Source organism: Ylistrum balloti, unplaced genomic scaffold, assembly GCF_031769215.1.
Source record: "Ylistrum balloti isolate Yb309-2 unplaced genomic scaffold, AGI_CSIRO_Ybal_v1 Utg370152, whole genome shotgun sequence".
Lineage (NCBI taxonomy): Eukaryota > Metazoa > Mollusca > Bivalvia > Pectinida > Pectinidae > Ylistrum > Ylistrum balloti.
Window position 1 is genome coordinate 556,347 of NW_026782152.1, and position 26,143 is coordinate 582,489.

At 34.6% G+C, this 26,143-nt stretch overlaps 2 protein-coding genes across 2 annotated transcripts; one reads left to right on the forward strand and one right to left on the reverse strand.

Annotated features, from left to right (window-relative positions):
• The first annotated feature begins 2,381 nt into the window (after positions 1-2,381).
• Positions 2,382-17,208, forward strand: LOC132550820 (serine/threonine-protein phosphatase 2A regulatory subunit B'' subunit gamma-like). Its single transcript, XM_060214913.1, has 13 exons — positions 2,382-2,524; positions 3,703-3,818; positions 4,365-4,414; positions 4,904-4,958; positions 6,258-6,370; positions 6,954-7,122; positions 7,668-7,712; positions 8,568-8,711; positions 8,818-8,954; positions 9,418-9,493; positions 9,772-9,909; positions 10,295-10,422; positions 12,647-17,208. The coding sequence occupies exons 1-13, from the start codon at positions 2,446-2,448 to the stop codon at positions 12,753-12,755; spliced, it is 1,359 nt and encodes a 452-aa protein (XP_060070896.1). The 5' UTR covers positions 2,382-2,445; the 3' UTR covers positions 12,756-17,208.
• Position 17,209: 1 nt separating this feature from the next.
• Positions 17,210-23,560, reverse strand: LOC132550821 (glutathione peroxidase 2-like). The gene is made up of 2 exons (XM_060214914.1): positions 23,202-23,560; positions 17,210-17,882 (listed from the first exon to the last, which is right to left on the reverse strand). The coding sequence occupies exons 1-2, from the start codon at positions 23,445-23,447 to the stop codon at positions 17,523-17,525; spliced, it is 606 nt and encodes a 201-aa protein (XP_060070897.1). The 5' UTR covers positions 23,448-23,560; the 3' UTR covers positions 17,210-17,522.
• Between the last annotated feature and the right edge of the window lie 2,583 nt (positions 23,561-26,143).

Genomic DNA, 26,143 nt, shown 5'->3' on the forward strand with positions numbered 1-26,143 from the left:
AAGTTCGTTGTTACGTTAATTTGTCATATACTTACAATCTAATTCTTAAAGTATACTGCAAAACAACAGAGAAAATACCAACATGCTAATAGAGTCGTAATTAAAACTTTAGTCTGTGACAATACGAAAAATTTACACGGAGCCTGCTGAAAAAATAAATGGAAAATAAGAACTGCTTTGTCGACAACACTCGCAATGAAACTCTTGGTCATTCCAAGTAACTTACGGTAATAAATCATGTTACATCACATCAATGTAAACACGACAAAGGCGAACCAACTGCTATATCGACAATCATCAAACACATCCAACTTCAAATCACACAAGAAAATCAAATATAACCCAAAGTGGAAAACTTCTCCGATGCATTTCTCTCTTCTCTTCTTCTTTTCTCTCTCTTACATACACTTTAAATGATTTCTTGCTGGTGAAGAATGGTCTGATCCACCATATCCTGGTTCAATTATAGATTTATTTACATTAGAAAGAAGATGTTGCGAACCAAGAAAAAAGTCCAATCAATCCTGTTTGATAGGGTTAGCTCGTCAGCACGTGTAGCGTCTAGTGTCTGGATGATGTTCCCTGGATATGTCAATTACAAGTACATTTCGATCTCCCAGTTACTGCCCTTCATTTCACTCGGTCATTACAGCCGAAGGAGGCCAAGACTGCTGCTAAGTTAATTAGACCAAATAAAATTTAAAAAAAAGATATGACTTTTTACTCCTTCAAGAGTTCTTTTTATACATCTTTCAGATAGATACTAACTTTCTACAATATCATAGCCTAAGACGTGCTGTCAAGAAATCATGTCATTTTAGAAAGACCCTCTCAGCCTGCAACTCAACTCCTCTTAGCATGTTTTTCTTAAATATTAAAGACTTAAAAGATTTCTGATTACGTCACTTGTCCGTGCGTGAACATATAACTACAATCAGAGACGTATATAACACGTGTTATATACGTCTCTGCTACAATGGTGACATAAAGAGCATACGTTGATGTTCACGCATTCCCACACAGTTCGACAATTCTCTTGAATTGTGCTTGAATCTTACTCTACGTTTTCCACAATTTATTCCGAATATTCCGAATAAGATTTTAAAATATACCTTATGAAGAAATTAAATATCCTATGTCAGATATCTATACATAATGTAAGATATTTTATAAAATATATCATATCTATATGTAAATGTATTATGTTTTTCACAAAATAATAAAATAACACATACACATATATATACATTATTTTATAATTTTGTGAAAAACAAGATCAATATTGCACCTGGAATAACTGTTAACTTATTTTGCTGATGTTGTCAGGACTGTATATCTATATTGAAAGAAATATAGAAAACCATTACCATCATACCCAGAGACGTTTATGACATGTGTATTTATGTTGTTATACGTCACAAATCAACTGATGTTTAGTTAATTCAATTTTGACGAGTCGGCCCAGGCTGTACACCATGTACCAGTTAGGACGTCGAGACATTATACACCCCTGGTTGCGAGTTCATATATATATATATATATATACGATAAATGGGGAAATATGTGTCAATGTTATAGCATCATGCATCTATCTAGTTATTTTCAATTTTATATATGATGATACATCGATCCTTATACGCATCTATTTCAAAATGATCTCCAAATATAATATGTAACGTGGAAGTGGTAAACCATTAACATATGAACATCGTCAGTGTATATCTTTGTAGATATTGTTAAGAATAGATATCATTTAATACACCAGGAGGATAGACACAGCAAAGATTTTTTTTCACTGTCAATCCGTTTATCTATTCAAGGATATTCGATTTAATTTATATGAGTACTTGGCAATCCGCAGAATATATATAAATACTCAAGATTCCATTGTGAGATTAAAAATATTTCCGCCAAAACTATAATGCCTGTGTCTAGTCCATACTTGTCAACAATCGTCTGCCGCTTGTCTTTCATTGACGCTTTAATTGATTCAATTAGCGGGTCTCAAGTTCATTGATTTGGTGCTTGCAATTCAAACTAATTTGCTCGTGATGTTTTCGTTACATAGCTAGAATGTCATCGCAAGAAACGTTAGATTTATTCTATATTCTTACACAGTATTTGGTAAACATGCAGAGTTTCTATAAATAGTCTGAGTGTTTAATGTCTTGATACTTTTAAATATTGTTGAGGCGATTGGCAAGTTTCAACGTGTTCGAAATAAATACCCGAATTATTTCCCTTCGGTGAAAATTTAATGCACACAAGAGGTCGCCACAGTCGTAACCCTGGGAATTGACCAATCAAGAACTCTGTTATTAAAATGAAGAGGGAAGGGGAAAATTCAAAGATGGATGATAATCAGCAATGTTCAACTTAATGTCAATGTAACTTGCATTGTATCTACAAAATCTGTCAATTATCTCATGTAGCCAAGAACGCGAAATGACGCTGACGGCGTTAGAGAAGAGCAATAGGATGGAATGGGTAAAAATTCTCAGAAAATTAGTTGAAAGAAAGAAAAGTAAGTTATGTCAAAAAGTGCGTCTGCAAACGCAGATAATCTGCGTGGACATGTCTTTGTTATTATTACTTGTAGCTGTCTGTGTAAAGCCAGCGTCAAACAGCTAAGAAAATGCTATTGTCGATCCATATGTAGATGCAATTATTTTGCAATTTTGTCGTGTATAATAATAGACCATTAAAAGACTTGCTCTGGTATATTAACTAATAACATAAAAATATTGAAATACGGTTACAAAAACTAATCTGACAGTCTGATTAGGGACATAGTACATTGAAAGGCGTTTGCAACTACATGTTTAATTAACGTTAGCAAGCAGGTAGTTATAAGTCAACTTTTAGTTAAACTAGCAGTTAAAATTATTATCTACACACATTTCCCATTATTTATGATATTGACACAAAATTTTCAATACAGTTACATTATCACTATGAACCAGCCATTGTAAGCTTAAGAAAAGCCTATTAATGCATCCAACATTTTACTACAATTATTATGGATTAAGGTTTGACAAAAACTATTAAAATGAAAGGGACAGAGTTTTGCAAATAAGGAATTATATGCTGATGACTGAATGAATGCAACGTCTTTAGATTATATAATGTAGGAAAAAACATACATATACAATGAAAATTGATGTTCTCAAAATGAGATGTTAATTCATTAGTCAATGTCTAAAGTTGATAAATTTTAGAATTTTGAATATGGATGAAAAAGAAACAAATGTTTGGAATGTTTGTTTAACTAGTGCATTCTATACACTTAGTTAACTTATTGGGATTAGACATTTTAGCAGTGATGTTTGGTGTGAAAATTAACAATGATTCATGAAGTGGTTAATAAATATCAGGACATGTTTTTTTTTTTTTTTTGTACCACGGTTACTAGTAGGTAAATTTTCTTTGGAAGCAGACCAATAAAATTGAAGATGTTAAATTTCATGATATAGATAAAACAAATTTATTTAATTTCATAATCATTTAAGCTCCATTTATTGTGTTTTATAAGGGAAACCATTATTGACATATGCATTTCTGAAAAAAAGTTATTAATTGGAGCAGGCTGTGATTATAGTTAAAAGGCTAAGTGACAATATATACAGAGCTCTGCTCAAATTCACATATTATTATTTAGTAATTATTAGTTAATAAGAATGAATTATGCATTTTGTATTTCAGGTAAGAAAACTATAGAAGATACAAAATGGGAAGAATCTAATAAATTTGAACAATATTACAAGAAGTGGAAAGGTATCAATGATAACTTTCTGAATGTTCCAACGTTATATGTAAAGGTAAGTAAAGCTGTCTGCAAAGAAAGCAAATTAAAACTTGATCCTGGAATATAATCCAAAATTCCAATTTTTTCATTTAACTACATGCATGTGATCAAAATAGATAAAAAAAAATCATGTCATGAATACACATGCATTATCGCTTAAACTTTGATTTATTCCTTCTCAAGAGATAACATTGACATTGCTACAAACATTTTTAAATTGGTAAATATATAAGCTTATAGATATGAAAAAAATGGATTTGGTGTTGAGCTGACATCCACAATCCTGGGTTGAGCAGTATCAAAATTTGCTGAAATGATATTAGTCTACCATTGAGTTCATACCTCTGACTGAAACCATATGGCAAACTTAGGACATTTGGTATTTCAAATATGGATGTGTTTGGGATTGCAGTATGCATAGAGGCATTCATTTCAAATATACTTTGAGTGAATGAAGTTTATGACAGTACAGGTGACAATGTACTACATATATTATTATCATAACAGAAAACAAATGTTTTTAAGTAAATTGTATAGCAAATGTTTTGTTCTTTTTCAGCTTCCTTCAGAAGAAGAACCTTTGCTTCTGAAGCTAAGAGAGGAATCCAGGTTTGTTTGTGCAATTTCAAAATCAGTACCGGGTATATGAAAAATTTACAGTATTGATACTAACATATAATGATTCTAATTTTGATAATACATGTTTAATTAGACAAATTACTATATATAGTAAGTGAACGTTATATATACATAGTATCGTCAGCCATGTTGCAAATGATGAATAGTTTTAGATTAAGTCTTGACATCTACCATAGCTTTATTGAGACCAAAGTATTATCTTCTCATTATCATCTTACATTTTTCTGGAATATATATGGAATTTCAGGTAATTCATTGGCCCTTCCCATCTGGTAAAATCACAAATCTGAAGGGTCAAAAGCCGTTTTAAATTCCTGTAAAATAGACATGCTTTTCCACACGTAAGGGTCTACTGAATGCCTTGATTTCACCTTAAGCTACCAAATATTTCAAAAACAAAAAAAAAGAAAAACGAAAAATATTGAACATATATGAGTTGATTGTAATTTCTCTTTACAGAGCTGTTTTTCTTCAAAGAAGAAGCAGGGAACTTCTAGATAATGATGAATTGCAGGTATAGTAACATCAGTTGTGGGAAAGTGTATTTTATGTTAATCTACTTGATTTAATTCATTTCTTTGTCAGATTTGTAATTGTATAACAAATATTTTAGGTTAATAAAGTAAATTTGATTATAAGATATTATGTCTGTGGCTTGAGTAATTTTGAGAAACAGATATGTAGTAAAATTAATTTTGGTATTTGTATAATTTTTGGTTGAGCCCACTTCTAAAATTGATTTGTAATATTTAAGTTAGCTACAAACCACCTGATTTTGCAGTTTAAAGTATGTTCCACTGTGTGAGCTGAAAGTGGTTTACTTTCAGAGGCTTTTGAAACTAGCACTTCAAAGATAGAATCTATGACTGGAGTATGAAAAAATTGCTAACCAGCATGCATTGTGCTAAGTTTATGTACCATATTTTTGGGATTATAAGCTGTACCCTTAGTCCTCCTTTCATGGGCATGCGGCTTATGTACTGGTGTGGCTTATATGTAGATGAAAAAAGAATCAGCAGGACGAATAAGAAAATATGGGAAGCATACCATTACACCAGTACGAGACTGTATACTCCTATAACATAAGAGGCTGCTGGTCGGCCATTTTATTATCTGTCGTTATTGTGCAACTACTCACACCTGTTGTAAAATTCTCCCCATGTTAAGCTTCTAACACAAAATTTAGTTAAATTTAGTATGAATTCCAATAATATCTACTGAACTTTAGAGGTTACTTCGAAGCTACAGCAGAAGTTTACATTAGTCTTTTGCATCCTGAGATTGATAGGTCATCTGGTTATAGGTCGAATTAGAATGACCCCTATGCTTGTTTACGATATGAATGACTTTGAATAACTTATAAGAAGAAATAATATGGGACTGTAAGAATTTGGTCAGCATGCATATCAAATATCAACAATAGTGATCACCATGTCATAAGAAAGCGTGCGGATTATGTATGGATCAAATAAAAAAGAATCATTAAAAGTTGGCTCTGCAGCTGATATACTGATGCGGCTCATAACCTGGAAAATATGACAAAACTGTGATTATGAAATGATTGGGTTTGTTAAACGTAATGTTTTCATAAATCTGGCTTTAAACTATTAGCTGGGTTGTCAGTACCATTTTGATATTGGTTAATCTAACAACCAACTTCTCAGTTTTCTTTGTGATTTATTTTCCATGTATTTGTTTGTGAATGTCACAACTTAATGTTCTGAAATGTCAGATGATGTTGTGAAGAAAGTTTTTTTTTCATATTTTTGATAGGTGTACTTATAAACTAACATATGCCAATGTTGTTTTCCAGCGGTTGTGGTTTCTGTTGGACCAGCATCATACTCCTCCCATTGTAGGAGAAGATCAAATGATTAATTATGAAGACTTCCTTAAAGTGGGAGTAGAGGCTGGAGCCAAATGCCAGTAAGCTATAGATATATGTAAATTTTCTCATCTAAGTAGATTTATTTCTCCACAAAATCAAATGTCCAGGAAAAAGCATTTTTTGAATAACTACGAAAGTGACCTATATGAAAATATTTATGGTGCCTCAGTATAGAGTTTTATTTTCTGGGTGGCACTCCTGGGATAGTTAGCACGTACGGAGTAATGATAGTCACTTGTTCATTACCAGTTATTGCAATCATTTATCACTCTTCCATTTTGTTAACTTATTAAGTGAAACTGAATATCTCTTTTGGTTATTCTCCTACTGCAGTTGGTAGTGCTCAAGGGAATTGTTTTCAATTTCTGTGTGACCTATCTTGCAAATAACATCTGGTATAGTGGAATGCTACTTGCTAAATTAAGAGCTAGTACCACAGTATTAATTAAAGGCTCCTTGTCTTCTATGGTCTGTGTTTCCTGTTATTGTCAATTGTGTTTTTCTTAGATTTTCTTTTCTTTGTCTCAATTTGTTGAAACAATTACCATAATTTCTTTTTACAAGATGTCTATGCATATACATGATATTCATATAACTATTTCATGAAATTTAACTTTTCAGACAATTTTTCAAAGCAGCAGTTTTCTGCAAGCTTCTACAGGCTGATCCCTATGGAAGGATATCAATCATGCAGTTCTTCAATTATGTAATGAGGAAAGTGTGGCTTCACCAGACACGGATAGGATTATCACTGTATGATGTAACTGGTCAAGGCTACCTCAAAGAGTCGGTAAGTTAAGGTGTAAGCAAGAGGACCATTACTTTGAAATGATATGTGAAATTGCTTGCTGTAAAAATCGACATGCCATATTAACAGTTGATTTTCATCTGGTCAAAACTGACCTTTAGATATCTCAAATTGGCTTGTACTATACCTCCTCTGTTCTGTGAAATTCTCTGTTGTAAACGGATTGTAATTAGAAGACATGATTTATAAATGTTTATCTGTATTTAGCAAAAGGTTACAACTGTGATTAAAAGAAGGAACAGATTCAACAATGTAATTGATCTTGTTTAAACTCATGATTAAAGATTTGTATTAAACATTTTGCAAACAACTTTGTATGCATATACTAGTGTACAAGTGAATAAAACAGGCAATGTAAAGCTGTAGTGGCTAAGGAGCTAACTTGGATGAAGATAGTTAATAAAGAGCAGAAGGTGGGGGCTTTTGGAAATCTGAAGATATTTGCATATGTTCATCACGATACAAATGCAATAAAACAATAAAAAGGTATGCAATGAAAAAATAACTTTCCATGTTTAATTTTGCAGGACCTGGAAAATTATATTTTGGAGTTGATACCCACGTTACCTCAGGTAAATATGGATTTATATCTGTGTTGATTTGTTTTTTTGGAGGCCATTTGCTGTTATTTTGTCACATTGATGCAGAATATCAACAAAATTCAACTTTTGTATTGTTTTATGTAATAAAATCGTATCGTTTAAAAATAATAAAGGTAAACAGCATTAATTCTTTGTGTACTCAGGACGTCTTGAGACGTCAAAAGAAAGTGTTCTAGTATCCTTCACGACATCTTGATACATCCTCGCAAACATGTCTCTGTTTCTTTGTAACGTCTTGTTTTGTTACTCACCAGTTCTCTGTAGGGATTGTCTGACAGAATTTGTATCTAACAGATAATCAGTATTTAACATAAAATTATGATGCATGTCAAGGATATTTATTTATCAAAACAATAAAATATTCTGAAATGAGTTGATTAAACCAGATTGTTTACACTGATAATAAATGGTGCACTCGGATTCTGCTTTTAATTTCTGAAGCATTAATGATGAGAAAAATAAATAAAAACTATTGAATATCTAAAACTGAGTACAGTTTATTGTAAAAATAAAACAGAAAACACATAACTTGTACATGCAACAAAAAAACAAGGTTACATATGAATGATAAATTACAAGTGACATGGGGAGGACATGAACTGTTGTATTCATCATGTTACTGAATGATTGGATCAAATTTTTGTGGAGATGGTTAATAAAAATGTTTAAACCCATTTTATGATAGATTGCAGCAAATAAATGTTTAATTTAGTACAGAAAAAATTAAATATATTTTAGTTTAATGATTAAAGATTATTCCTGGAATGTTGAATTGAGATATTGTACTGATATGTTATAAATAATACAAATTTTGTTTATTTTCAGCTCAATGGCCTGGAGAAGTCATTTTACTCCTTTTATGTATGCACAGCTGTAAGGAAGTTTTTCTTTTTCTTGGATCCTATGAGAACAGGAAGAATAAAAATACAGGACATACTGGCATGTAGCTTCTTGGATGACCTTTTAGAGGTATGATCTGGTGTTGTGTATTCCGTAAAAATTGCATTTAAATACATGTAGAAATAATCCATTGAATTTTCAACACTACTGTATAATGTTTTCCCTCTACACCTAGTTAAGAGATGAAGAACTGTCTAAAGAAATGCAGGAATCAAACTGGTTTTCTGCACCCTCAGCTCTCCGGGTTTATGGCCAGTACCTCAATCTGGATAAAGACCACAACGGAATGTTGAGCAAAGAGGAACTGGCTAGGTTTGTTGCTACCTTATTTGGCTTAGCAGAATATTGTTCAATAACATATGTTCTGGACAAATTTCATTGTAGTCAAGAAATGGGTTTAGCAGTGGCAGAATTTGTTTGATAATTTAATTACCTTAACATTCATTACTATAAACCAATGTTTGAGTTAACTTTCAAATGAGATGGTTATTTACCAATAAGTTATGTTGATTTGATTGATAAATTTGAATTTTGGGGTTCTATAAAATCATAGATCCATGGAAGTCAACATGCTACTGTTGGATGTTTTATTGAAACTAAAACAAGTAATGAAGAATGAAACGAAATTGGTACAGTATTCCTCTAAAATAACTTGATGTTGTGGGTCACAAAATACAACAACACTGTATCTAGCTTTTTAAAATGTCTATCCTGTTAATGTATTAAATCTGATTTAAGGATCCCATTGTACCACATAAGTGTTTCTTATTTTTAGGTATGGCACAGGAACACTTACTGATGTGTTTCTGGACAGAGTGTTCCAGGAATGCTTGACGTATGAAGGAGAAATGGTAAGTGCTTTTTCATTAGGTATAAATGATATGTTTACTCCTTCTATCAAAAATCTGGGAGGGGTAATGATGTATAGAGGAAGCAACCAATTATTACTGAGCCTAAAAAGTAGTCATCTGTTCAGGTTTGTAATACATGCTAGTGGGATGTTGATGCTGCTTTAGTAATTTACATATCTTTACCTTTGACTGAAAGTCACACCTTATCAGGATTGAAAACAATTTCTGCTCAAAAAATCAAAGTTTTATACATGTTGTTTTTATTTTTCATTATGTAGGACTATAAGACCTACCTAGATTTTGTTCTGGCATTGGAAAACCGAAGAGAGCCACAGGCGTTGCGCTACCTATTTAGAATCCTTGATGTCCAACATAGAGGTTCACTCAATGTATTTTCCCTCAACTACTTCTTCAGGGTAAGAATTTCCTTATAAATATTGAATCTGTTAGACTTGTTTACTGAACACAATGCACTTTCAGATTGTGTCAAACTTTGCCAACAAAATGAGTGTATAAGTGGAATTACTCAAACAGTATATTTAGATACATCAAGAAGATATTTGAAGGCACAAAATCATGTCTCTACTTTATTTATGTAACAGGTTTTACATTCACTATAACGGTCATTTTGCAGACAATTATATGTCTCTACCCTTGACTTCCAGTGTTATACAGATTATTTGAATGAGTCCATTTTGATGCAAGTTCTTGTATAAAGTGACATATGTTGATGTAGTGCCACAGTGATCAAATGTGACACATTTAGCCCAAAGACCATGAATTTGATTGTTTTGTATGCAGGCAATTCAAGAACAGATGAAACTGCATGGGCAGGAACCAGTGTCATTCCATGATGTCAAGGATGAGATATTTGATATGGTCAAACCAAAGGACCTCCTTAAGATAACACTACAAGATCTGATCAAGAGGTAGAATTTCATTGTTTCATTGATTTTCGAATGTTTTTGTTTCCATTCACAACCATACGTCTGAAAATAACATAGACTGAGTAAGTCTTATGCTTATAAGAAGCTTGATTTCATTCATTGAAAGTTCAGACATGTGTATCCAATAGAATAAAGAACATAAAAACATATGTAGATATTAAATTGACATATTAATTTATCACAAAAGGTACAAACTTCAAACATCAAAAATGTTATCGTCAATATTTGATAATTTTTTAATATAACTGTAAAGTTATTCTTTTAAAACTTTAAAAATGGCACTTAAGATTAATTCCACCTGAATGAAAAGCCCAGGTAAGATGCCACAGGTACACCTGTATTTGCAACTTCCAATTGTGCAGATAAAGATACCCTGACGAACATTATGGTGGTCAAAAGATTGAATATTATATTGATAATTAACAAGATTAAACCTGTTTTTGAGTTCTTGCCCTTTATGGGTTTGGCTGTCTTGTTCACCCTTTATCAATATCTATCAATAAATTACCATCAAATTATCAGGCTGAGCAGATTTGGATAGTGTGTACCTTCATGAATTCAATTTACAAGGAGGTGGAATTATACAAACATTGAAAAAGTGTACAGATGGACATGTCATATGGTGGTATACTTATACCAAGCAATGTTCGTCTTTTAACTTTTAATTTTCATGTTCTTTCTTTTTTGAGAGGAGTGATACAAAGTGTTATCCATATCTGTCCTCTTATGTTCCATCCTGAGTCAGTGTCATTGCTCAAGTCTTTTCATTTCTTATAATATTGTGGGAATAGTCAAAACTTGAGTTTGGCGTTTCATTTATCCAAGGTCAAAATTACTTTTACTATTTATAAAAAATTTGTCAACTTTGAAAATCTGTTATTGATGTATTTCTGAAAATGTATGTTAAACATGCAAAGATTCATTGATCACAATAACTATTGACATTTGAAATCACAAAATTAACCTCCCCACAGAAATACATGTAACCTGGGTTTACAGTCTAAGTATAAGGTATAATGAATCAGAATATTAACCAAGTTTTATTAGGTCATCTGACCCGAAGGGTCCGATGACCTATAGTCATCATGCTTCGTCCGTCGTCGTGCGCCGTGCGCCGTCCGCCGTGCGCCGTCCGTAAACTTTTCATTCAAACGACTTCTTCTCAAATACTAGAAGGTCTAGGGGGCTAATACTTGGCACAGAGGATACTGGCATGGAGCTCTACCAAGTTTGTTCAAATGAATGACCTTGACCCACTTTAAAGGTCACAGGGGTCAAATATGTTAAAATCTTTAAACAACTTCTTCTCATTAACCAAAAGGCTCAGATTGCTGATATTGTGCCTGTGGCATGCTGGGATGAAGGGCTAACAAGTTTGTTTAAATGAATGACCTTGAACAACTTTCAAGGTCACAGGGGTCAAATATGTCAAAATCTTTAAATAACTTCTTCTCAAATACTAGAAGGCCTAGGGGGCTAATACTTGGCCCATAGCATGCTGGCATGGAGCCCTACAAAGTTTGTTCAAATGAATGACCTTGGCCCACTTTCAAGGTCACAGGGGTCAAATATGTTAAAATATACAAAGGACTTCATCTCAATAAGCAAAAGTCTATGAGTGCCGATATTGGGTCTGTACACACACAAGTTTATTTAAATGAATGACCTTGAACAACTTTGTGGCAAATATCAAAATCTTTAAATAACTTCTTCTCAAATACTAGAAGGCCTAGGGGGCTAATACTTGGCCCATAGCATGCTGGCATGGAGCCCTACAAAGTTTGTTCAAATGAATGACCTTGGCCCACTTTCAAGGTCACAGGGGTCAAATATGTTAAAATATACAAAGGACTTCATCTCAATAAGCAAAAGTCTATGAGTGCCGATATTGGGTCTGTAGCATGCTGGGAGGAAAGGCTACCAAGTTTATTCAAATGAATGACCTCAACCCACTTTCAAGGTCACAGGGGTAAAATATGTTAAAATATACAAACGACTTTCAACAAGCAAAAGTCCATGAGTGCTGATATTGGGCCTGTAAGATGCTTGGAGGAGAGGCTACCAAGTTTGTTCAAATGAATGACCTCAACCCACTTTCTAGGTTTTTGTCAGATGACCGTTAAGGCCCATGGGCCTCTTGTTGATGTCTATCTTCCCTTCAGCCTTGTGTATTATCTGTATCTAAATGCTTTATTCTTTTATGCAGTGGGAAAGGTGATACAGTGGCTAGCATACTGATAGACCTGAATGACTTCTGGACCTATGAAAACAGGGAGTACCTTGTTCCTGACACATCAGAGGAATCTGAGATATGACCCTGTTCTAACACTTAGGGACCATGTGCAAATCAAGTCACTACACACACTACCACACTGTGGCATCCTCTTAGGATTCAGTGTTACTGCTGGCATTCTGGAGATACCTGTACAATACTACCTGAAGTTGTGCAGATTTTAACAGCCACAGACTCAATGTCTATTGTTTCCATTTGTCAAATGTAAAATTGTAAGATTTTAAGTATGCATAATGTTTGATGCCTGTGTAAAATTGGGAGGTTGATATGAAACATTTCATTTTCTTGCAATACAAAAGAATTGCCATTGAAAATATGTTTTGCAGATTGAATTCCAAGTTGTATTGCTATTTTTGAAATAACGGATGACATTAGTCATTTGTGATTTGCTAATGTATGAGAGTTTTTTTTTTTATGGTAAGTGGCATATTGCTTTTGTAACATATGCATTTATGTGTTGACATTCAAATAGATGTTTTAAGTTGCACAAGTTTTTCTTTTCATTAGAAAAACAAGTACATGGTATTTATGAAGCGATACTTATGTAGAATAGAGGATGTGATCAATAATGATAGTACTATGGTTCAGTTTGTTTGATATGTGACTGAAGTATAGTGATCATTATGTTCTATCTCTTTATGTTGACACATAGAAATACGCTAACTCATGTTGATACATGTACCACCTTTGGCAAAGATTCTTTCTGAATTAAAGCTGTGGTTTTGTCAAATATTTATGAAAGGCAAGATAAAAATCTTTTTTCCAAGTTTGAAAGTGGGTTACTAATTGTTACACTTTAGGATGAAGTATATATCCTGTGAAGTATAAATAGATTTTCAAGTACATTTATTAGATTTAAGACCAACATTTGCATCTGACACCTATATCAGGTTATGTATTAGGCATTTCTTATGTTATAAATCTGTTTGGAGTAAAACACTACAGGCTGATTTCAATTTCATTTCCTATTAACTTCATATTTTAGCCAGTCATAGTCAAATTTCTTGATATATTTGTTAGGGTGAAATTCTTCACATCTTATCTTCATCACTTTCAAGAAGCAGATTTATAAAAGTATTAGGTGTTCTTTGTTTTAAGGCCATTTGTTATCATGAGTGAGCTTGGTTGACTTCTGATAATGTAGGAAGAGTCATCTACATTTGTGTTTGGTAGAAGCTTGATACAGAAAACTGGCAGCATCATTGACCAGTGCAATGACAGGCATTCATTGTTTCATATATGCCAAAATTTTATTTCAATCAAAATCAAAACTGTATATTCATTGACTGTCCTGTTAATATGATGATGAAGTTGATCAATATGATGTCTATTGTTGAACTGTAGATTACTTTGATTTTGTTCAGAGTTACATTCCTTAACTTTGCTTTTGTCTTTAGAACATTATTGATTTGTGATTTTTGAGCAAATATTCTGCATTTATCTTGCTTTCATCTGAGATTGACACTTCAGGTAACTTTGTAAGCTAACAAATATGATACAAAATCAAAGTAATCTACAGTATGCAGACTAGCTTCATTGATTGGTACAGTAACAGTTTAACACTTGACATGGTAGTACAAAATGTAGTTATTTGATGACAAGTCTGTCATTTGTAGTTAGTAGTATAGAGTGTATGTGTACAAGTTCTATAGTAATTACAGCAACATAGATATGAAGGTAGGTAAAGGTTTCATTATTAAATTCATCATTTAAAACAGTTTATCTGTAATGGTGCAATTGGTAAAGATTCAGGTTTTTTTTATAGTGGAAAAATAGTCAAACATGAAGTCTGTGGCATCACATTATTTTATTTGATTTCTATATATGCAATGGTAATTTTGTTTGTGTATTATATGTAAAAAGGAAATCCATTTATACAAAAGACAGGACTGAAAATTCATTGTCCATAGGAAATAGCCATATGTACTTTATGTGTATTAGGCACTCTGTTTGCTTATGCAATGATATTTTAACTTTTCCATTGGTTCAGTATTATATTTTTTTATTGTTTCTTTGTGTGATATGGTTTATTCATGCACCAAAAAAAGTGTTTCTGCACCATCATAATCAGATCATATTTGTGTTGCTATTTGATATTTTGTTATGCCATGGATGCTAACTTTGCCAATATTATTACATACAAGGGTTATGTTTATCATACACCGATTTTTTTTTTTTTAAACATAAACTGTCCTTGAAACTGATTTTTGTTGAAAAAGTGGTTTAAGTATGTTTGCTTCCTTTTTCTAATCTGGGAAACCTTAAATACCTGTTTCCTGTTTTGATCAGGGAAATCTTTATTTTTATGAGAATCTTTAACAGGTTTGTTTCCTATTTCATACATGCCAAGCAGACAATTTAGTACCGTTTGTTTGTAGATTTGCAGGGTGTCAATATTGCCTCAATTATCATTTTATTTGAACATCACATATGTTTTACTGGTCATTCCATTGGTATCAAGATATTTTCAAGGCATTAATATTGCATTGTAAGTTCTGTGTATATATTGTATCGACAGAGGGTACTTTTAGATAGCCGGTCCGGGCTATGATGGCAATATCAGAATGTAGACTTGGGTCATCAGTAATGCTGTTTATGAAATATCAGTCACAATATCAGGTGCAGCCAGATAGAACTAGATCTCCTGGTGTAACCAACATGATAGCTTATAAAATATTCTGTCTGGAATAGCACTAAAAAGGAAGTTTACAGAGCGCAGATTATGTCTAGATTAGCCTTGAAAACAAAGATTTAAATCATGGCTTGTCAAAATTTTTCTTCTTTTAATTGTAAAAAGATGGTTATTAATTTTCTCACCCTTGTTTTTCTAGTCAAAAAGTGACCAGCGCCTTCTACTACAGTGACTGTCTGTCCTGCAGTATTCAGAATCTTATCAACATGTATATTTCCTGATATCCTCAAGAAACAGATATATCCCCATAAGTACTGTGCATTGATATTTAACTCTTAGATACACATGGCTTGATAAGTATATAATTATGTTGCTATTAAGTGTGTGGAGACAATACGTTACTGTGTGATGTGGTGCATATGGTCACTTGTGAAAAACTTAAAAATTTAAAGTGTGGAGACTTAACCTATAAAGATGTACTAACACTAATGTGATCCGTCCATATCCTCCACATCAAAGGATATTATTGAGTCTGTCTCCTGTAATATTTTGTCAACATCTGTGATTACAAGTAGGTATTAAGTTTAGTAATGTACAGTTACTGTGATCTTGTTATAGAGAGTGTTTCCTCGCTACAATTTATATGTATGATACAAATTCTCAAAACATATTTGATTTGGTGACTAATCCTACATTTCTGATGTACGTCTTATATTTACAAATGGGGATTAATGATGCTCAATTTGTCTCATTTAAGAATCCAGTTGTCTGGAATACATATGTTAATTGGATGCAGATGTTCTACTTAATTTGAGTGAATAATGTATATCCTAGTATTGTAGTCAGGTGTTAGAAATATAATTGGTACTATAATTATGCTAGTACATGTCATTCCTATAGACAACTAAAAGCTAATGTGATATTTTTTGTACATCGGCCAAATTTCCCTGTACACCAAATTAGAAATTCCCTGAAAGTCTGTGATAAATGCATATATATTCTAAATTACCATGTAACCCTGTCATTGTCATTGTTAACATAGTCACCAAAACATAGTCAGAAATCAGTAATACATGGGTGTAGTTGTATCTATTGAATATATTTTGAGCAGGTTGATTAAGGAATGCATTGTATTTTTTCTGTTTTAATAGGAGTCAAGAAAATATCTTTTGAAAAATGTTTCATCTTTTTCTGATGTAAAATAAGCTTCATTTTTAATTGAATATATTTCAAAACCATGATGTGAAATGGATTTTGCAGTCATTGGTGTTGTAATGTAGTTGTCGCTGGATAAGTTTTTTTCTTTCTGTCACAGATTTACAAGTCACACTGGACATGAAACACATTGTATATAGAATCACTATCCGATAGTTTACGATTTGTGAACAGGTGGTACTGGACACACAATACACTGTATGATGGGCAATATACTATCTGTAACAGATCATACTGGAAGCACAGCTGCCTGTATGATGGGTAGTTTACTATCTGAAACATGTCATACTGGACACAAATTACACTGAAGAGTGGCTATTTTACTTTCTAGCATCATATTGGATATACACAATACACTGTTAGGTGGCTAGTTCACGAACTTTAACAGGTTATACTGGACATAAAATACACTGTATAGTGACCAGCTTACCATATCACAAATCTTACTGGGTATACACAATACACATGGAGTGTAGACCACTCCATGATAACAAATTACATAGAACATTATCGAATGTCAACAGAAAGATAGTTCTATCAGATATGTGAGAATACTAACTTGAGAAGTTTGGTAAGTATTGTCCGTACAAATTTTGTGATTGTGTGTAAATAAAAGAGACGAACTGAGCTTTCATGTTTTATGTTTTTATTGCCTCCCGAAGGTAGTGTTGACTGCTTACAGTGAGGGCCTGTAGGGTATCACAGCGGACCGGCACAATGGCTTTCTGGTACGCTGATCATTAATACAGTAGTCCTCGCCACACCCAGTCAACCCACCCCGGGACATAGGCGCCATAACAAACGTGTATACACAGTACTAACTAGGAAAACATTTAATTCAGGGATGATTTATAAATTATTCATGATGTTTTGGTATGAAGTCGGCTCCCTATCTCAACATATGGACGACGTTCTTCGGAACTATTTTTTAGCATCTTTACGTTAATCTACGATTTTGAACTTCTCAATAAGTGTTTTTATTTCACTCTGAAGGTTACAGGTCTGAAAGTAACGACTGAATCGTTTATGAGGTTTGCCGTCTGGTGTGATAAGGAACTTCTCGAAGTTCCAGGCAAGGTCTGTCCTACTCACTGGTTCCCAGATGATACTTTTACACGAATTCATGAAGGAGAAGGCATCATCACTCGGCAATGGAAGGTGGTTGCGTAGGAACACAAATATCTCTGACGCGTTCTTTCCGTTCACCTCCAGTTTCTCAAATACTGGGAATTTGGGAACGAAACCGTTTCCAGGTCGGACGTACTTTAGAGCATTCAGGATCTCGTGATTCTTGGTGTTCTCCTGTGAACAGTGGAAACGTTATCAACATTATAGTGTATACCAATGAAGTGATAAACAGTACGGACTCGGTAACGCAACAAAATAAATAAATACTACACGGGCAAATCGTCAGGTTTAAAGTTGCCAGTGAATTTCTATACGATTACTCATCCCTGTGATCGCACAATTTTTCGGCAGATAATCATTGGAAGTTACAATAGAAAAAAAATACTACTCCAAAGAAAGAAGGAGCTGATATAATTAAATGTGCAATATTCTCGCCGAATTTTTTTGAGTATTAACGGAACTAGAGAAACCCGTACCAACATTTAGGACGGGAAATGTGACAAAAATATTTGAACATTTCAATATCCACGTCGTCAGAAATCAACATACATACTTATGTAATGAATGTAATAGTAAGAGTATTAACAGAAATTGTGGGTACTGGTATGGTATATGATGCATGTTATCACCCGGCGTACATGTTAATGTTATATCATATTGTATGTGATACCGTTGTATAAAAGTAAATGAATGGTTTCCAACAAAATACGTTTGAAGCAAAAAAATAAAATAAAAAAAAAAAAACAATGGATAAGATGAAATATCTATAATAACACATACAGAAATGTTGAAATATGTAATATTATCTCGTCCTGCAATCGGGTATCAATTTACTCAAAACCAATTAAAAAAATAATATAAGGTTCTGTTAATGACATTCAAGTTATATGGTTAAACTGACACGGAATGTTATAATGTGATGCTCAAATTGCCGGAACTGTAATATTTAGACACAACATATTGACTCGGAACGCTAATTGATCGCATCACTATTATGTCGATATAGAGTAAGGGACGTAAATTCGCGACCACTTCGTGAGTTTTTGTCTTTTCCCTTCAGCTAGCAGTGGATTGTGATTTTTCGTTTATTTCCATTAATGAAAGAAAAGTACAATGGCATTAGAATGACATTTTTCAATTCGATGGAATTAATTGGCTTTTTAACTTTTTTAAAGCCATTTTTTGGCTCAATATAAATTTGGATTTTTTGTATACAAGACGTTTGAAAACCATGCTTAGCAACAACAAGAGGCCTAATGGGCCTGCAGCGCTCACCCAATATATATATATATATATATCAGCAAATTTGATCCCAGTGACCATGAATATAAGTCAAGGTCATTTCTTCGTCAGGCTTCATCCAATGTGCATACCAGCCAAATATCATGCCTCTAGGCCTTTTAGTTCACGAGAAGAAGTCGTTAATTTTTTTTAATAAATCTGACCGCGTGTGACCTCGAATATGGGTCAAGGTAATTTCTTTTCACAAACACTGTTAGGCTTCATCCTAGGAACATACCAGCCAAATATAAAAACATTTGGTCCATTAAGAACAAGTTGTTTAAAGAAAAAAGTTGGCGCCGAACGGCGGACGTCGCGCCACGGCGTACTAGTTAACTCACTTGGCCCTCGGGCCTGGTTAGCTAAAAATAAGGAGACTAGATGGGTGTGCGATATCATGTCCCCTCCCGTCTTCAAACCAGGAAGTAAACACCAGTTAATGACATCCATGCAATATGCGTGCGGTACCAGGTTATGTACTTGCACATTACGGAGTGCTTGTACACCTATCTATATACATACCGGAAGTTTGCGAAATCACGTACCCTCACTCTATACTGCGCGTTTCTATCAATGAGACTTAGAATTATCCATTTGATGCGGAAACTTGAATGATATATTTATACCGCGATACCATCGCAATGTAACAGACCTCCGTTATTATCCAGGACTTTAAGAATTATACATAAAACACGTGCCTTAATCAATACACCAGCTGGTACAGTTTGTTACAACGGAAGAGAATGATGTCTCATGCACACTTAAAAGTTTTAAATATAAAATCGATATTACACTTTACAAATAACTTATCACTTAATCTGGGTTTACATGAATACTGCATGTTGATGGAGACTTGTGTTAATTCTTGTAACCTGGAGTTGATTGTTACCTGTACGTGACATTAACAATTCAGATATCGATTTTACAACAGTACACACCCCGGCCACGCAGTGCTAATAAGGAAGTCGACCACTTTGACAGTGTTTGTACACGTTTGGTCAAACACCGTTTCTGTTTCAGTGTTTATTAGTTTTTTTAATCTCCAGTCACGAATTCGGTATATGCCAACGTTTTATCATATCCGGGAGTGGCCGGGTTAAAAGAGAATTTGCTTCTTATGGCAAAAAACGGGTTGTGTTTGATAATGATACAAAAGACAAGCCTATAACATACACGCTTTAAGTCTGGTTAAACAGAAATTAAAGTTATACCACTAGATAGACTAGGGCTCTGATTACAATGGGTAGCATGACTAAGTAGACATGTACGACTGAAAGTCTGGATAGGTAAAGTAGAGCAGTACTTTGTAGCTACAACAGAAAGTGGACAGCAGAACCTTAGCACGGCTAAGTAGAAGTACAACATGGAAAGTTGAAGAGTCTGACTATGTAGACTAGAGTAATACATTCATTAAAGTTAGGTAGACTAGATAAGGGGGTACGACAGAAGTTGGTGGACAATAAGGGTAGCTAGATCAGAGCAGGAAGTATGAAGAGGAAGTATTGAACAGTCAAGCTAGGTAGACTGGAGCAGCAGGGACAACAGGAAGTGATGTACAGTCAGGCTAGGTAGACTGAAACAGTAAATATAGACTAGAACTATAGGTATGACAGGAAGTGATGCATGACAGGGTAGGCAGAATAGAGCATCAGGTACGTACAGACAGGCTAGGTAGACTAGAGCATTAGGTATGTCAGGAAGGGATGCATTACAGGCTAGGTAGACTATAGCAATAGGAATGACATGAAGTGATGTTCAGTCTGGCTAGATAGATTAGAACAAAAGAGACAACAAGAAAGGATGAATAGAAGCTAGATATACTAAAGAATTACGTACCACAGGGGTGGTGTCGTCAGGCTATGTAAACTAGAGCATTAGGGACGACAGGAAGTGATGTACAGTCAAGATAGTAGAGGATTAGGGACGACAGGAAGTGATTTACAGTCAGGCTATGTAGAGAATTAGGGACGACAGGAAGTGATGTACAGCCAAGATAGTAGAGGATTAGGGACGACAGGAAGTGATGTACAGTCAGGCTATGTAGAGCATTAGGGACGACAGGAAGTGATGTACAGTCAGGCTATGTAGACTGAAGCATTAGGGACGACAGGAAGTGATGTACAGTCAGGCTATGTAGACTGAAGCATTAGGGACGACAGGAAGTAATGTACAGTCAGGATAGTAGAGAATTAGGGACGACAGGAAGTGATGTACAGTCAGGATAGTAGAGCATTAGGGACGACAGGAAGTGATGTACAATCAGGATAGTAGAGCATTAGGGACGACAGGAAGTGATGTACAGTCAGGATAGTAGAGCATTAGGGACGACAGGAAGTGATGTACAGTCAGGATAGTAGAGCATTAGGGACGACAGGAAGTTATATACAGTCAGGATAGTAGAGCATTAGGGACGACAGGAAGTGATGTACAATCAGGATAGTAGAGCATTAGGGACGACAGGAAGTGATTTACAATCAGGATAGTAGAGCATTAGGGACGACAGAAAGTGATGTACAATCAGGATAGTAGAGCATTAGGGACGACAGGAAGTGATATACAATCAGGATAGTAGAGCATTAGGGACGACAGGAAGTGATGTACAATCAGGATAGTAGAGCATTAGGGACGACAGGAAGTGATGTACAATCAGGATAGTAGAGCATTAGGGACGACAGATAGTGATGTACAATCAGGATAGTAGAGCATTAGGGACGACAGGAAGTGATTTACAATCAGGATAGTAGAGCATTAGGGACGACAGAAAGTGATGTACAATCAGGATAGTAGAGCATTAGGGACGACAGGAAGTGATGTACAATCAGGATAGTAGAGCATTAGGGACGACAGATAGTGATGTACAATCAGGATAGTAGAGCATTAGGGACGACAGGAAGTGATTTACAATCAGGATAGTAGAGCATAGGGACGACAGAAAGTGATGTACAATCAGGATAGTAGAGCATTAGGGACGACAGGAAGTGATATACAATCAGGATAGTAGAGCATTAGGGACGACAGGAAGTGATGTACAATCAGGATAGTAGAGCATTAGGGACGACAGATAGTGATGTACAGTCAGGCTATGTAGACTGAAGTAAGAGGGACAACATGGAGTGATGTATAGACAGGCAATGTAGACTAACACAACAAAAGAAAGGTAGTATATTTGCGACAATTGAAAGTTCTCTTGATACACTTCTAGAAAAGACCCGTGGGCAAAAACCAGCGATGCAGGACATTGGAAATTGTTTTCGTAGGAAATTATGTCCAGGTGATGCCCTGAGGCATTCGTATTTTTAGCTGTCGTGAACTGAACATGTTCCATGTCAATATCCATGTAAAATTGCTGAAATTAACAGCAAATACAAAGTAAAGTTCGATCGACGAAGATTACGAGAATAATCCAATCAGAGACAGAAGATGAAAGAGCTAACGGATTGTTGGTAAATTTGGTTTGACATTCTGATCATTAAGTAAAAAATAACCCCAATCAGTATTTCGAGAATTATTACCATTGTACAAATCTCTGCTTATTAAAATGTATTACATGGGTTTTGTTGGTACAACTTAGACAGAGATATACGACCTTTGGTTATCATGTCAATGTATTAACTCGTCAATTATATTAATGAGTATATAACATACATTATTCTGATAGTGTACTGACAATATCCCGAACTCGCAACATAGTCTTATCTAAATGAGTATGTATTAAAGATAAAGGAACGAGTGAAAGACAGAGCATTTTACCAAGAGAAGAACAACGATGTAACATATCGAGTGATGTACACGCCCAGATATATGTAGATGATGGGTTATCATGATGAAACACGTGACCTTGTCATATAAGATGTACCTAGAGTCAACGACGTGGTAATACTTACTGATGTCAATGTATACGGGTCAGATGTTAATGCCGATTATCAAACAGAAATATCTAGTCATTTAAATTGACAAGCCCGTTTATTTAGTCAAGTTAAAACATGTTATATGATTAGCCTGGGTTTTTTGGCTGATTAGACAAGAAGCATATCAAGCGTTTATATCAAACATGAAATACAACTCTACTACTTTACATGACAAATATAATTTAATATTTTTTGCATCTCTCTGTTAAATCAACGATCTGAATCCATTTCTGATAAAGTTGCATGTAATTCAAAAATTCCTTCTTTTTTTAAATTTGCTAATTAGATAATATTCATATCTTACCTGGTGTCCGAACTGATTGCACGGGAAACCCAGAACGACAAGCTTATCTCCGAATTTCTCGACCAGCTCGTTCATCTGGGTATAATCCCGTACGGTCGTGTCTCAGAGAGACGCAACATTCATCACCAGGATCACCTTCCCCTTGTACTTGGAAAAATTAATTTTCTCTCCTTCCAAAGTTGTGGCATGGAAGTCGAAAAAGTTCTGTATTTTAACTGGACTCCGGACACCTACAACCGCCGCCATGTCTGTGTATTGTCTCGACCTTCGATAGGGTGCTGAACACCTGAGATTTGTATGTCTCCAATAACCTGTATAGGTATATTATATTGAGCGCCAATACACACGTGACGTCTGTAGGGAAGGTTCCGGAGACCGTGACGATCGATATCTAACAGCAACAAATGAGATAGCAGAATATATAACTGAAATGTATGTATGTTACCACAGCATGCCTGACAACAGGTTATTTATTATAGAGCGGATGTTTAATCCTGAACGGATGTCTGGCCTAAAAGGGAATTATGAAATATCGTGGTTGGAGTGGCGTATTTTTATAATTAATTAAAATGAAACGAACCCTTTTCTATTAATCAAACTGTGATAGGCAAAGTCTGTAACAGATAGTCTAAATCCATCTTTTAATAAACTGACATTTCATTCTTGATTGTTCAAAATTAGACGTCACCGTTTTAATGACACTTCACCAAATGTTTATACTATAATATATTGATTCTATAAGACCCACGTGGTGCACTTTTTATCATTATTTTTTTTTCGCCAATTATTGTGAATATATTGTAGGTACAACACTAAGATGGGACTAAATCAAAGATTTTTTTGCTCTGAATTTATAGTATATAAAAATGGTACACATTGACCACGGTATATGATGATTTACAATGGTCGAGGTGAAGCATTTTTTGTTGGAATTTCAATGGAAAATGGATATGCGTGCTAAGTGTTGATATCCTGGTGTGGGATTTAGGTTTTAAGTAAGCATTAGACTGCACATAGTTTTACCGACATAGATTTGTATCCGTTTACTGTCCGAGTGGGTTAAATACCAATTCATCATTACTCTACTCATAAATAACACTTTGTTTCATTTAAAGCGGATGTGGTTATATATCTATTCTGAGTACACTATCATTGTGTCCGGGATCTCCTCTCTCGTGACGTATTTGTGCCAAAAAATATCCTGGCCAAGCCTAGTGTCACAATACTCAGTTATTTTATCATACAAACCTTACTTCACGAACCACTAAACTTCGCAAAATCCCTAAATATTATAACTGTTGCCTAGACCTAACCACGAAATAACCATTCGTCGAAGAACAATTCTTGGATATCACATTAAGCCTAGACCTAACCACAAACAGCAACTCGCCCAGGATCAGGTCTTGAATGTCAAAATAAGCCTAGACCTAAACACAAAACATCACAAATAGCCTACGCTCAGTCATGAAATAGTACAAGCAGCCTAGATCACCCACAAAACACCACAGTTAGCCTAAGTTAACTCCCGAACTACTACAAGCAGCCCAGACCTACCCACACAACACCGCAGTTAGCCTAAATTAAGTCCCGGACTACTACAAGCAGCCCAGACCTACCAACAAAACACCGCAGTTCGCCTAAATTAAGTCACTGGTTAAGTTTCCGTTATTACTACTAGAACTAGTCACGGGTTTAGTTTCCGTTATTATTACTAGAACTAGTCACGGGTTAAGTTTCCGTTATTACTACTAGAACTAGTCACGGGTTTAGTTTCCGTTATTACTACTAGAAATAGTCACGGGTTAAGTTTCCGATATTACTACTAGAAATAGTCACGGGTTAAGTTTCCGTTATTACTACTAAAACTAGTCTCAGGTAGAGTTTCCTTTATTACTACTAGAACTAGTCACAGGTTTAGTTTCCGTTATTACTACTAGAACTAGTCACGGGTTTAGTTTCCGTTATTACTACTAGAACTAGTCACGGGTTAAGAGTCACGGGGTACCGGGTTAAGTTTCCGTTATTACTACTAGAACTAGTCACGGGTTAAGTTTCCGTTATTACTACTAGAACTAGTCACGGGTTTAGTTTCCGTTATTACTACTAGAACTAGTCACGGGTTAAGTTTCCGTTATTACTACTAGAACTAGTCACGGGTTAAGTTTCCGTTATTACTACCAGAACTAGTCACGGGTTAAGTTTCCGTTATTACTACCAGAACTAGTCAGGGGTTAAGTTTCCGTTATTACTACCAGAACTAGTCACGGGTTAAGTTTCCGTTATAACTACCAGAACTAGTCACGGGTTAAGTTTCCGTTATTACTACTAAAACTAGTCACGGGTTAAGTTTCCGTTATTACTACCAGAACTAGTCACAGGTAAACTTCCCATTATTACAACTCAAATTAGTATTAGGTAAAGTTCTTGTCAAATATATATTACTTAAACTTGTGTCAGGTAAAGTTAAGTTTTATTATAACTCGTTCTACATTCAGGTAAAGTTGTTATCATTTACGACAAAGTAAATGTAAAATAGCAAAATTTCTATACGTGTACTTGTATGAACTCAGACTATTGGGGTGTCATTGCACTCTATAACTTTACACATTCTCGTGAGATTAACTTTTTGTGGCACTACAACATTGAATAATTGTATTGCTCGAAAAATTGAAGTGAAAAGCATTACCTGAAAGCAATACATCGGATTATTTCAGTCATGGATTTTTATCAGTTTATATTCAATGGATGACAATGACAGCATTGAAAGCAATACGAACGACAGGGAGGGGTTTATTCGAAGCGGACCAATAAAGTTTAGCCAAACACACTCACACATATTCATATTAGGAACTGGCAAAAAATATTGGGAACTGATAAAAAAGAAAAGGAAAGAATACACACAAACAATCATCTAAAGATTTGAAAGTTAACGTGTTTGGTCG